General features: G+C 45.3%; 1 protein-coding gene across 1 annotated transcript in view; it reads left to right on the top strand.

Moving 5' to 3' along the window:
- The window catches only part of LTK (leukocyte receptor tyrosine kinase), a 164,847-nt gene that overhangs the window by 65,260 nt on the left and 85,357 nt on the right, over positions 1 to 14,230 (top strand). The window contains exons 3-4 of the mRNA XM_077819984.1: positions 7,242 to 7,394; positions 8,480 to 8,702. Of these exons, the coding sequence (XP_077676110.1) occupies positions 7,242 to 7,394; positions 8,480 to 8,702 (376 nt within the window). The remainder of the gene's footprint in view (positions 1 to 7,241; positions 7,395 to 8,479; positions 8,703 to 14,230) is intronic.

Consider the following 14,230-nt stretch of genomic DNA (forward strand, 5'->3'; position numbering starts at 1 on the left):
CTAAATTAGCTGTTAACACTGAAGAAAGAGATCTTGACGTCACTGTGGATAGTTCTGTGAAAACTTCAGCTCAATGTGCAGCAGTGATCAAAAAGTCTAACAGTATGTTAGGAACTATTAGGAAGAGGATAGAAAATAATATCATAAAATAATATCATATATATCACTATATAAATCCATGGTGCGCCCATACCTTGTGTCCAGTTCTTACCGCCCCATCTCAAAAAGGGTATAGTGGAATTGGAAAAGGTTTAGAGAAGGGCATAGATCAAGGGCATAGATGGCCTCCATATGAGGGGAGGCAAAAAAGACTAGAGCTGTTCAGCTTAGAAAAGAGACAAATAAGAGGGGATATGATACAGGGCTATAAAATCATGAATTGTGTGCGTAAAGAGAATAGAGAAGTGTTATCCACCCTTTCCCATGATACAAAAAACAGGGGTCACTCAATAAAATTAATAGGCTGCAGGTTTAATACAAACAAAAGGAAGTACTTTTTCACACAATGCACAGTTAACCTGTGGAACTCAATGCCATGGGATGTGGTGATGGCCAAAAGTATAACTGACTTCAAAAAAGAACTTGATAAGTTTATGAAAGATAGGCCCATCAGTGGATATTAATTAAAACAGTCAGGGATGCAACCCCATGCTCTGGGCAACCGTAAACCTCTGACTGCCAGAAGCTGGGAGGAGAAGATAGGGATGAATCACTCCAGCTTCCCTTTTTTGTACACTCCATCTGTAGCTCTGGTACTGGCCACTGTTGGAGACAGGATACTGGGCGAGGTGGACCACTGATCTGGCCCTGTATGGCATTTCTTATGTTGTTAGTCAAGTAAATTCCCACAGGAAAACCTTAGTTTGTATACAGCTGGAAATTTAAACCATCAAGAAGAGTTAGCAGATTCTCACCTTAAAGTACCAAACGAACTTGAATTCTACCCTGCTCTTTGTTGCCCATCCTTCACTTACGGTCCATAAGACTGGCCCTGTTACTTCCCCAACCTTAATTCTCTCCCTAGGGACTGGTTCCTATTGTCCTTCCTTCCTTGGACTGGGTCCCTCATTGGGAAGTAGAGAATATATACAGCCCCTGAGGCCTCTAGATGCTATAATAATAATTACAACCTGAATGAATATTAGTCTGCAATACTTGTTCATCTCACTGTGCATATGTGTGAATGAGAGCATTAGGCAGCTGATGTCCCTGCAGGGACCTTGTATCAGATTGATAAAGCAGCAGCGAATTAGTTCTTTGCTGGTTTATAATATGCTGATTATGAAAAATGACTTGGCCAGGATACTGTGCTGCTCTCAGTACTGTGAATGAGCTCTATGGGTTCCAGTCGGTAGGGGTTCTCCCCGCCTCATCTTAGGGGTGGTGAAACTGTTCTGAAGGACGTCCATTTTACAACCCTTAAGGTATGTCTACATGACAAAGAAAAGCCTCTGGTACCAAAGCTCAGAGCTCAGGTCAATTGACTTGGGCTTGTGGGGCTTGGGCTGGCTAGAGCAGCAGTATGGATGTTTCTGCTCAGGCTGGAACCCAGGCTCCAAGACCCTTTTGTTACCTCAATTTCCCTAGAAACCAACCCAGGGTTACACTTACATTGGTTTTATTAAATGCCGCTATTGGATCAAACAGAAAAGGGATAGATCTTATTCATACACGCACACATTCAACGCATTCATACCCTCGGTAAAGAGGTAGTTACAAACTTGATGTATCACAGGCTTTTGGACAGAGGTGGCCACCACAGGGATAGGTGTGTGATTGACAATTTGGCAGGAGGCAGAGGGGTAAGGAGAGGGAGGGGTCCAGTTAGAGTTAAAAGGGGCTGTGAGTATGGTTTGTTGCTGTTCCCTGCCTAATGTGGTATCTTCCCTTTTCCCAAACCCCATACACCATAATGCTAGCAATGAGACAAGCACTACAAGACAAACATAAAACACAAAACACAGAACATAAGACAACGTAGAAGTTTGTCGTGACGATGCACCATGGTATGTTTCAGTTGTCCTTCAGCTGGTACCAGCTCTTTCTGGTGCCCTGAAAAACAGAAGCTGCGAAAAAGACTTAAACATTGTAAACCGTAGGCTATCGTAGAGAGGAACATGGAGTCGGTGTGGTTCCCCCTACATGCTTGAGCTGTCCCCGATGGACACACTTCCCAATCAGGATATCGTCCACATATGAGACCACCCACCCCTTATCCCCTGGAGGGAGATGCTCTAACATTTGGGTCACTACCTTATGCGCAATAGCGGGGGCACTATGAAATCCCTGGGGTATATGGGTAAAGCAATACTATACCCCATCCACATGGAACGTGAATCGGTCCTGCGATCCTTCGTCAAGTGGAATAGCAAAGAAACAGTTAGACAAATCCAATACAGAAAATCTTTTAGCTTCCCTTGGTATGTCTTGCAACACCTGGGTCATGTCTGCGACTATTGGCGCCCGCTGGGGGGTCATCACATTGACTCTCTGATAGTCGACAGTCTCCATGAGACCCCGTCAGCTTTCCTCACAAGCCATATGGGGGATTTAAAGGAGGAAGTTGTTCTTTTCACTACTCCCTGCCCTTCCAGCTCTCTAACTGTCTCTGCTACAGCCTGACGTGCTGCAGCGGGGATAGGACATTGTTTCTGTGGGGAACTGCTGGTCCTTCTATTTTCACTGGTTCCCCAGTCCATTTACCGCAGTCCAGCTTGTGGGCTGCCCATGCCTGGGGAAAACGCTTCCTCCATTCCTCCTTGCTATCCCTGGTCACTGCAGCCTCTCCCAACATACTACGCGTCAGCAATCCAGTATCTCCCTTCCTTACTTCAGGGGTCGAGTCTTTCTTTGGGGTCCTCCATAAACCTTTGTTAGCACCATCAACCACTATTCCTCCCTCCTGCAAGCAATCTATGCCCAAAATTGGTTCTGTGGTTGTGGGGCTATAAATCAAGGGCCATCTTCGGGTAAGATTCCCCACCCGGGTGACCATTCATCCCAACACTTGTCCCTGCGCCAAGGTGCCATCAAATCCCTGGATCTCAATGGTTCTCTGGATTGGTACTCCCGGCACGGGACAGGGAAGCAGTGAGACAGCCACAACAGTGTCCACCAGCACCACAAAATCCAGTTCAGATGTCTCAGGGCACTCATATGGCCCCCAACCTGAAGGCGCACATGCAACCTTCCTCCCGAATCCACCTGGAGAGGTCCCACCCAGGTCCATCCCTTTCCTCTCCCAGTGGACTCAGGGAGTCGGGCCCTCCCCCAGTCTGAGGTTGTTTTTTTGGCCCCAATATTGCCCCCCAGCTCCAGGAGCTTCAACCCCAGCTGAATACAATGGAGTGCTAGGGACTCCATGGGCTTCCTGTCCCATTGGCCCATGGGTTCCCCCTGATCTTTTAAGGCTATCCACAACTGTATGCGGAGCTGACTGCTGTCTGATTGGTGGTGCCTGTGTCAAGGCGCTGGGGCTGCTCTGGTGGTCTGGCGTGCTGCTTCCTTAAGGTGTGATATGTCTAGGGGCTCTCCCTGCCTCCACACTTCCATAGCCATCTGAACATCTTTGGGCAACATTGCTGCAATAAGCCTTAATTCGGCCATTGGAATCACAATCTTGGACAGGGTCCTGGGGATCGCTCCCCCCTGGGCGGGCCGGATACCGCCCAGTTAACAATCACACTAATACCATTCTCTCCACAAAGATGTCAGGGGCCTTCCCCAGAGTGGGGAAGCCTGCTGCATACTGGCGGCTGACCTCCTGCAGTGCCTTTCTCTGAGCCAAATTGCAAACCAGCGCAAATGGGGACTGCCACCATCTGGCTGCCTGCGTCCGCAGTGCGATTCTCATATCGCACCCCAGTACTGTGGATGCCGTCCTCAACAGCTTCCTAACCTCCTCTGTGTTTAACCTCCTCTGATCCTCTATCGCCCTCAGAAACTGATATGCCCATTCCGAGAATGTGCTCACCTTGGCTGGCCCTAACCCTTGAGCCAGAGAAGTTATCTCTGCAGGGGTCAAGGCTATTTCCTCCATAGTCACCCTAGTTACAGGTCTGGGGCTCCCTCCCTGGGCTGGGAAAGTTAACCATTGCACAGCTGCCACTGGGGCTGGCTGAGCTCCCGGCCCATCTGGCAGCCATCCCGGGTTTGGGTCATACCATATGTCCCTTCCCAGTCTCTGGGGTCATATCAGGGTGGCGCCTTTGTCCCTGATCCCGGGGATCCTGCTGCTCTCCCGCCCAGACGGGTCCCCTGCTCTAACACCAGTCCCCACAAACACTCCACCTGGACGTCCAATTCCTTAGACTGTTCCCTCTCTTCTTCCGCCTGTTCAGCTCTCTCCATCGCCTTGACAGTGGAGGTTTCTAGCTGCCGACAACTTGCCCCTGCCGCTTGTTCTTGTGCCTTCCACATATCCCTTTCCACCCTTACTCGCTCCAACTCCTGCCTCACTTGCATAGTTCCAGAATTATAATCAGCTTTAGCAGTTTGCCAAGCACAACACATTTGCCACAACAACCATGCCACTGCCCGATCCTTAGTCTTTGAATCCGGATGTTAAAACTCACAATATTTCTGGTACGTATTTTCTACGTCCACCATGGCGTCCCCTGATGAAACCGCCCCTGGGACCCATGGGTCAACACCCTTGGAGTGTGCCCGGAGGAGGAGGAGGGGAAATTTTGCCACTTTTCCCTCCATTGTGGATGTGGGGGGGGCTCTTTCCCTTTCTAAACAGCGGCACCATGCCCAAAATCAGGAAGGGGCAGCAAGCACCGCTCAAGCTCTCTACTCCGTGTCACCCCTTTCCACTAGTGTACCCTATTGGTGGTTGACCACATTCTCCACCACTAATATTACCTCAATTTCCCTAGAAACCAACCCAGGGTTACACTTATATTGGTTTTATTAAATGCCACTATTGGATCAAACAGAAAAGGGATGGATCTTATTCATCCCCGCACACATTCAACGCATTCATACCCTCATGCACCCACACACTCACGCAGGTGGAGAGTTACCGGAGACAGCAGAGGAAGCTGAGAAGCTGAAGCATAGTAGATTTGGTGTGTCCGCCTGCGGTCACGGATCCGGGCCGGCAAGCAGGTCAAGAAGCAGGGGGCTTGCATGCATGCCTTCTTCCTTTTGGTGGAACTGGGTAGCTCCTGTCACGTACACTGAGTTTTCCTTCTGTGTCTGTCACTGAGAGGTATTCCCAGACCTTGTTCCTTTCATGCATACCAGGTTCTTCTTTTCTTTACAGCACCCCATGATTGCCTTCTCAGGGCAGATTACATTAGACACACCTGGCTCCTGGCTCTGGGCTCTTTTCTCCTAGCAGTTCCTCTCTGCCCCGTCCCACATACACTCCTTTGTTCACACTCCCTTATCTCCCCCACACACTCACTCCCTCTGATCGCGTGTTGGAATATTGCAAAGCTTGGAGGTTCATACAAAGGGTAACTGAAAAGGTTACAGAGCTCGCAAAAGTTACAAAACTTAAAAGGCTATGCTAACAATAACTAAAGTTACAAAAAGAAAAGGAGTACTTGTGGCACCTTAGAGACTAACAAATTTATTTGAGCAATCCACTAAATACATCCGATGAGGTGAGCTGTAGCTCACGAAAGCTTATGCTCATATAAATTTGTTAGTCTCTAAGGTGCCACAAGTACTCCTTTTCTTTTTGCGAATACAGACTAACACGGCTGCTACTCTGAAACCTAAAGTTACAAAGTTTGCAAAAGGTTACAGAACTTAATGATCATACTAGCAATGACTGAAAAGTTACAAATCTTACAATCGCATTCTACGGGATTGAGTGGAGGCTTTACATAACACCTCTCATCTCGCTGAGTTTCATACACTCAGCTCTTCTATTTGAGAAATTCCTGAGTTCTGTGTTCCACAATGTGAGGGGTCTGTTTCCATCCTCTTTCAATTCTTTTGCTATGCTGGATGTCACTCTTGTTCAGGATTGTACTTACAAGTGGGCCAGATCCTCCACAGGTGTAAACTGGTTTAGCTCCACTGACTTCAGTGGAAGTATGCTGATTTACACCGGCCAAAGAGGTCCAGGGTTGTCTCCCTAGGTTGGCCTTTTCCCCACATCAGGTAGGAGAATCTCCATCATTCTTATCCATGGGCAGCTTCCTCTCTTCCCTCTGACAGTTCCTTTTTACCTGAGATGTCACAGACTATTTTGTTGATAAATTGCAGAGGGTTCAGAGAAGAGCCATAAGGATGATTAAAGGATTAGAAAATGTGCTTTATTGTGATATATGCCAGGAGCTCAGTTTATTAAGATCAGGGGTGGCCAACCTGAGCCTGAGAAGGAGTCAGAATTTACCAATGTACATTGCCAGAGAACCACAATAATATGTCAGCAGCTCCCTATTAGCTCCCCCCACTCCCAGCACCTCCTGCCCACTGGCAGCCCCGCTGATCAGTGCCTCCCCCTCCCGATCAGCTGTTTTGTGGCATGGAGGAGGCTCTGTGGGGGAGTGGGGTGGAGCAAAGGCACTGCAGGTTGAGGGGAGAGGACGGGAAGGGGTGGAGTGGGGGCAGGGCCTGTGGCAGAGCCAGCGGTTGAGCACTGAGCACCCCCCGGCACATTGGAAAGTTGGTACCTGTAGCTCCAGCCCCGCAGTCGGTGCCTGTACAAGGAGCCGCATATTAACTTCTGAAGAACCACATGTGGCTCTGGAGCCACAGGTTGGCCACCCCTGATTTAGGTTAACAAAGAGAAGGTCAAGTGGTGACTTGATCACTGTCTATAAGTACCTACATGGGGAACAAATATTTGATAATAGGCTCTTCAGTCTAGCAGCAAAAGGTATAACATGATCCAATGACTGGAAGTTGAAGCTAGACAATTTCAGACTGGAAATAAGGCATAAATTTTTAACCGTGAGAGTAATTAACCATTGGAACAATTTACCACAGGTCACAGTGGATTCTCCATTACTGGCAATTTTTAAATTAAGGTAGTTTTTCTAAAAGATATGTTCTAGGAATTATTTCAGGGAAGTTCTCTGGCCTGTGTCATACATACCATATATACATTCATACATGTCATATATACATACATACATGTGGTCACTATAGTTATTTCTGGCCTTAGAATGTATGAATGGACTCATGAATCTAGATCTGCTCATTAACATCCTGGGCTGACACCCTCCCTGGAGCCAGGTGGCACACCAGTGAAAAGTTCTCTCTCTTTCTCATCCCAGAAACCTCTTGTACCTATGGGTCCATCTGCTCCTGGGTAACATCTACGGACACCTTCGGAAAACCAGACTGGGTACCATCTTCAGTGAGGGCCTTGGTGCGGCAGCAGCAGCATCAAGTTCTGGAGAACCATTCATCCAGAGGAGACATAGAAGGTAGACAAACTTCCAGTTTATTCCCAAAGGGGTACACATATGCACACACAGATGTCTATGGCCATCCTCCCTTGTCTCTCTCAGACTGCCACATAGACTATACCTGCTTACATGAAACCATCATGAAATCCCACTCTGAACTCTAGAGAACACACCACTAAGAATCACGTGTATATTAAAAAAGCCATTGATTTTTCCATATATTTATAGAACACTAGACTTGAGCACATTGCATAGATTTATGGAATATTTACTGTGTGGCAGCCTTGCTCATACTGCAATGTACAATGTGAGACTTGATACATATTGAACACAGCCCATTTTTATACAATGCACATACTGCAACATTTGAAATGCAAAGGCAACACTCTCAAAGAACCACAGTTATTGGCAAGTCCCTCCTGTTTTGTCAGCAGTGCATAGTGTAGCTACTTCCATAGGTAGCTACTTCCAGACCCTGAGAAAAGCTAGGGAAATTCAACTCTTCGTGTAGCTAATAGGATTTGAAGGGGCCCAAGTCTGCAGTATTCCAAGCCCTTTCAGCTCACTTTGCCTTTAATGGGAATTGTAGATGCTCAGCACTCTTCACTGTTAGGTCCCAGGTATTCATCACCTCTTGGGATTTGGCCCATAATCTTTATGTTCTTATGGTTCAGGCCCTTTGTGAATTAGCTTTGTTTCCATCACAGTCAGAAGAAGCCACTTTTAACTACAGAGGGTGAGACTCCCAGGAAATTCAGCCGCTTGACAAGGCTAAGCTGACTCCTCATATTTGTGCGCTTACTCATGTCTGTGTTGTGTTTCTAACCAGTATTATATCTGTTGCCTCCTCCCTTCTTTTTCCTTCTCTCTTCTTGGTTTCTTTTCCTCTCTTTTCTTCTCTCCTCTCTCTCTCTCTCGATCTGTTCTCTACTTATTTTCTTTCTTTTTTAACTTAATTCTTCTTTCACTTTTTTATCTTCTCTACTTTTTTCTTGCCTTTTCTTCTCCTCTCCTTTTTCACCACTGCTTCTTTCAATCCCTCTTTCCTCTTGTTTCCTCTTTTCATGTCTTCTCCCCTTGTACTCTTCCCTTCTTTCCTTCAGGGGACATTCTCCTCCTAAACACCAGCAGGTTCTTGGATAGATGTGAGTTCAGTCTGCATAGCCCCATCCTGCCATGGAGCATGGAGTCCTGCTTGCTGGAGTTGGCCATATATTCACAGGGCACTGCTCCTGCTCTTCAGGGATTCACAGTTGAAATCCGACATGTGGAGACAAACCGGAACATAATCATCCCTCTGAGAGCTGGGCAAGAGGAGAACACCTGGTAAGGCTAGCTACCTGCAGCTATTTAAATGTTGCCTGAGGGGCAGTTCCCTTAGGGCATTGCTTCTAGCAAAGTCTGCTCCTCTTCTCTCTCCCCAAAGTCACTGATACTGTGATGGCCAACTCTGAGGACTGAACTGAGAACCTCCAGAGCTAAACGCATGAGTCGCCACAGCGTGATCTAAAGAAGCCTCCAGAGCTGCTGGCTGTAACAGACTCTCATCCTTTGGGGATAAGACACAGAAGAGAATGTATAACATACACTTGACCAGTGGGTTACACTTACATAAGAACGGCCCATACTGGGTCAGACTAAAGGTCCATCTAGCCTTGTCTTCTCCTGTCTTCCGACAGTGGCCAGTGCCAGATGCCCCAGAGGGAATGAACAGAACAGGTAATCATCAAGTGATCCATTTCCTGTTGCCCATTCCCAGCTTCTGGCTAGGGACATTATCCCTGCCCATCCTGGCTAATAGCCATTGATGGACCTATCTTCCATGAATTTATCTAGTTCTTTTTTGAACTCTGTTATAGTCTTAGCCTTCACAACATCCTCTGGCAAGGAGTTTCACAGGTTGACTGTGCATTGTGTGAAGAAATACTTCCTTTTGTTTGTTTTAAACTTGCTGCCTATTAATTTCATTTATTAACTTCCTCCCAAACCTTCAGTAGGGTAACGATGCCCCTATTTCATCTGATTCACTTACTGTTGCTGAGATTATAGGCCTCAAATCTACTGAGTCCAAAATGCTCCTTCAGTAATGGGCCGATTTCTCTAAGCAGTGTCATGGGTTATCCTGGTCACAAGAGCTAAATTTCACATGGTTTGGCGTAGTTTTAACTATCATCATTCTTCCCCATTCTTATCACCAGTATCTGCTTGAAAAGGATTGTCAGTGCACATTCGCGGGCAGAGCAAGCAGTCTGATACTCCGGCAGCATACTCCTCAGCCACTGTTGGTGTGGGTGAACTTTTGGCAGAGGGCGTGTTACCCAAAAAACAGTCTCCATAGTTAAAGGAAATACATCCATACTCATCCCATTGGACCATCAGCAGCAGTTGATACCATCAGTCATCACCACCAAGAAACTTCCAGGGTGAATAGAAATGCCCTGAAAGGCCACAAGTCCTTTCTCACAGATCAAGTACAATGGGGTCACTATTCCTCCACCTCCAAAATGCAAAATGTCCCACACGGTTCAGGCCTCATCCCCAAATTGTTGAACATCTATAGAGCCACTCATCAGCTGTCCATCACCCAAAGGCTCCCCATGTGCTGTGAGAATCATCTGGTAACTGGTTAGGCCAGTTTTCTGGCTCCTTCACAATGCTAGAGGGTTCAACAGTGGCTTTACTGGAACCAAGCATCTGGCCCCTAATGCTTTGGTCATGAATGAAAAATTCTTCATCTTCTTTCTTTTCAAAGGCTGCTCCTTTCTGAGGTGCCTCCCTGGGTGGAAGAGCTAGGTATAACAGTAGAGCCTAAGTCACAAAGTTCAGTTCCCAGTGCTGATCCAGACTTTTCCAGAGTTCAGGGGTATTTGCTTCTGGTCAATCTGTAAAACTCTGGGCAGGGTAGAAGAGATAGCATAGAAAGAGAGAGGAAGAGAACGCAGATAAGAAAATCAGGCAATACCAAACCTTAGCCTGGATGTTCCTTACTTTGGTCTTCCCCATGGCTACTTTTTCATTCCTGGATGTGTCAGAATGCACATGAGATGGGAACCAAGAGGGTGCTTTGAAGTGCAACAGGGAGACGGAGTTCTAACAGAGAAAGAGAGGGAGGGGAGCCCACATGACTGTTTATTGGCAATCATCCTTGTGCTTGCTGTCCTTTCCTTCTACCTGCCTTTGAGGGGCATGAGTTAAGTACACTGTAAGCTCTTTGTTTATATAACCTGATTGGCTCCCATTGAGAATTCCACCAACAGATCCTTGCTCTTGTTTTCCTTGAATTCCCTGGCACCACCTTTTGTTGCTATAGAGATACCCAGCCAAGACTCCTGTTCTGGTGAGCAAATTAAAATTTAATTCTTAACCTCAAATCCCTTCTTCTCCTATTTTCAGTTCTTGCTCACTTCCTTTCTAGGTGGGCCCTTCCCCCTCCAGATGTCTCCTTGCCAGTGTAGCAGGGAAAAAGTTGTCTTCTGATGTCATTCTTACCCCCAACGACTGCCCATGCCACTTCAGGCATGTGACTAGTCTCTGCTGGCTGAGGCAGCTAGATTCACAGGTCCATTTTTGCCTATTATTGATTGATTGAGTGCTCCTCACAAGTACCTAGCTGTTCAGTATCAATAGTGATCACTTCACCCATCACTGACATGCGGCTATCTCTGGAATGGAAAATAGCAGCTATTTAATAGCCTACCTGAAGACTGCCACAACAGCTTTAGGATATGAAGTTAAGTTCATCCTCTCTAATTAAAATTACAGTGGAATTTAAGTAGGTAGAACCTAATTTGCTCAATGGAAATTTGTCAGGACATTGGGTTAATACCTTTGCTTTCATGAAAGGAGCGAAAAGCTGAAAGGGACCTGTAACAATCATAGGTGGTCAGGGGCTTAGTTTTAAAGACATCTAAAATATGTAATATACTTCAGTCATGTTTAAAATATGTGGAAGTAGGGAAAACAAGGGGTTGGAATTAGGGACCCTTGGGAAAAATGAGATTCCTTTCTTTTTCTTTTACAATGGATTGATTTAAAAAGTCTCTATACAAGTGCAGGGTGGACAAAGGAAACCTAGTTTAGTGTGTGTAGCAGAACAAATAAGAGTCACTGTTGCATAGAGATCTAGCTTCTCTATAGCAGGTACATGGCCCAAGACCAGCTTTCTCTTTTATATCTGAAGGTCTTGTGCTGTGAAATGACAGGAAGACCAGCCTGAAGTAATTGGATTTTTGGATGGTTTGGGATTTTTAAATGTATTTGTCTGCTTCTAAAAAATACCGTACTGTTAGGAGTAGAACAGGAAGTATAATGAGCAAATGAGAGTGTAGGGATAAGGCCTATGTGCAGCATATCATTAACCTATGGAGCTCATTACCACATGATATTGTTGAGGGATGATTAGTAATTTATATGAAGAAAAAATTAGTACTCCTACCTTTTCAGGTGGGCAGAAACCAAAGAAAAGCCTACCTCAGCCCTTCCCCATAATCCTCCCCCCCGTTGTCAAGCCATACCCAATCCCCAATTCCAGACAGAACACTTCACTGTGTTCTTCTCTTTCTGATTCTGGAGGTCTCCTATAATATTCAGCTCTTCCTTCTGAATTCATCAACAGTGCTTTTTCCCTAGGATTCTGCTCTGTCCTACATTTGTGTTTTATGCATGAGAAGGAGGTGCTTTTCTGATTGGTGCTCAGCTCTTGGATCAGTGAACCATCCTCGGATTGGTAGTGCTGAAGCTACTGTTCTGTCTGTCATACCCACAGTTCAGATCAGTCTCTGGTAAAAGCTTTCTGGTGAAAAAATGGTGAAGAGAGATGGCTGGAACAAACCAAACATCAAAGCCCCTGGTCTAAATTTAACAGGATAGGTGAAAACCCTAAAATAGCATCTGTAGTTGCACTATCTAGAATGAAGAGGAGCTGCTAATCCTCATTCTTCAGGGGACAAGATGACCACTACCTGGGGACAGGAAGTGCTTTTCTCTTCAATGGTATGGTAATGCTAAAATATCCAGGTGTATTGTGTTCATTTTTCCTCCTTCCTCTAAAATACTAGGCATTGGCCACAGTGGGACGCAAGGTACCAGAGCAAACAAATCACTTGTTTATTCTAGTATAGCGAGTCCCATATTCCTGATTATTGATCAACACCAGCTAAAGGGATAATAATCCTCACTCAGATATCAGAAGTTACTGTTAGAGTTAGATGCTGGGTCTTGCTCTACGTGTGTGAATGTAAATTGCAGGACTGTAGAAGCAGGTCCATAATCCACATCAGCAAGAGCTCTCTGCTACTGAAATAAGGCTTATCTCGGGTTGGTGCCACCAATATACCTAGAATCTATTACATCCTGGTCATCTGGGTCAACACAATCTAGTCTGCCACTTAATGGAAACTGTCCAAAGTGAAACCCATCCAATAACAAAGTCTGCCCTAGGATCAGATATGGAGAAACCTCCCTCAATCTCTTAGTTCACTTGTAACAAGGAGATTAAATCAGTGGCAACCTGGAATGGACCCTGGGTGTAGCCTCAGAGAGGAAATGAGCTAGAACTGGATCTCTGTGCTATAATCCCTGCCAGGAGAAGAAATGGAACTTGGATTTCTGTGCCTCTCTGAAATGGACTTTGGGTACAATTCCTAAGAGGAGACAAATCTGAGCCTGAGATGGATTGATGTTTGACATCTTTATCTAGAGAGCCTCTCATACTTTAGGTAATCTCTGAATAAATTCTGAAGTCCTGAAGCAATCTTAGAATCATAGAAATGTAGGACTGGAAAAGAGCTCGAGAGATCATCTAATCCAATAACCTGTGCTGAGGTAGGGCTAAGTATACCTAGACGATCCCTGACAGGTGTTTGTCTAACCTGCTCTTAAAAACCTCCAATGATGGCATTCCACAACCTCTTTAGGAAGCCTATTCCATTACTTAACTCTCCTTATAGTTAGAAAGTTTTTCCTAATATCTAACCTACATCTCTTTTGCTTCAGATTAAGCCCATTATTTCTTGTCCTACCTTCAGTGGACATGGAGAACAATTGATGATCATTGTCTTTATAACAGCCCTTAACATATCTGAAGTCTGTTATCAATTCCCTCCTCAATCTGCTTTTCTCAGTACTAAACATGCCCAGTTTTTTAAATCTTTCCTCATAGGCTAAGTTTTCTAAACCTTTCATCATTCCTTGTTGCTTTCCTCTGGACTCTCTTCTTGGTTTGCTTATGAGAATGTCATGTGGGACTCTGTCAAAAGCCTTACTAAAATCAAGATATACCATGTCTACTGCTTCTCCCCTATTCAGTAGGCCAGTAACCCTGCCCAAGAAGGAAATTAGTTTGGTTTGGTATTATTTGTTCTTGACAAATCTACATTAGCTATTACTTATAGCTGTATCATCCTCTAGATGTTCACAGACTGATTGTTTAATAATTTGTTCCAATGTCTTTCCAGGTATCAAAGTTAGGCTGATTGGTCTAGAATTCCACGGTTCCTCTTTATTCCCATTTTTAAAAATAGGCACTATGTTAGCCCTTCTCAAGCCCTCTGGGAACTCATCCACTGTCCATGAGTTCTCAAAGAAAATTGCTAATAGTTCTGTGATTGCTTCAGCTAGTTCCTTAAATATGCTAAGGTGAATTTCGTCAGGCCCTGCTGACTTGAATACATCCAACTTTCCTAAATGTTCTTTATGCTGTTCTTTCCCTATTTTGCATTGTGTTCTTTCCCTTTTGTTGTTAATATTAATTGTGGTAAGTATCTGGTCACAATTTACCTTTTTAGTGAAGACTGAAGCAAAATTAGGCATTTAACACTTCAGTCTTCTTAATGTTGCCCATTATTAGCTTCCCT

This window comes from Eretmochelys imbricata, chromosome 6, assembly GCF_965152235.1.
Source record: "Eretmochelys imbricata isolate rEreImb1 chromosome 6, rEreImb1.hap1, whole genome shotgun sequence".
NCBI lineage: Eukaryota > Metazoa > Chordata > Testudines > Cheloniidae > Eretmochelys > Eretmochelys imbricata.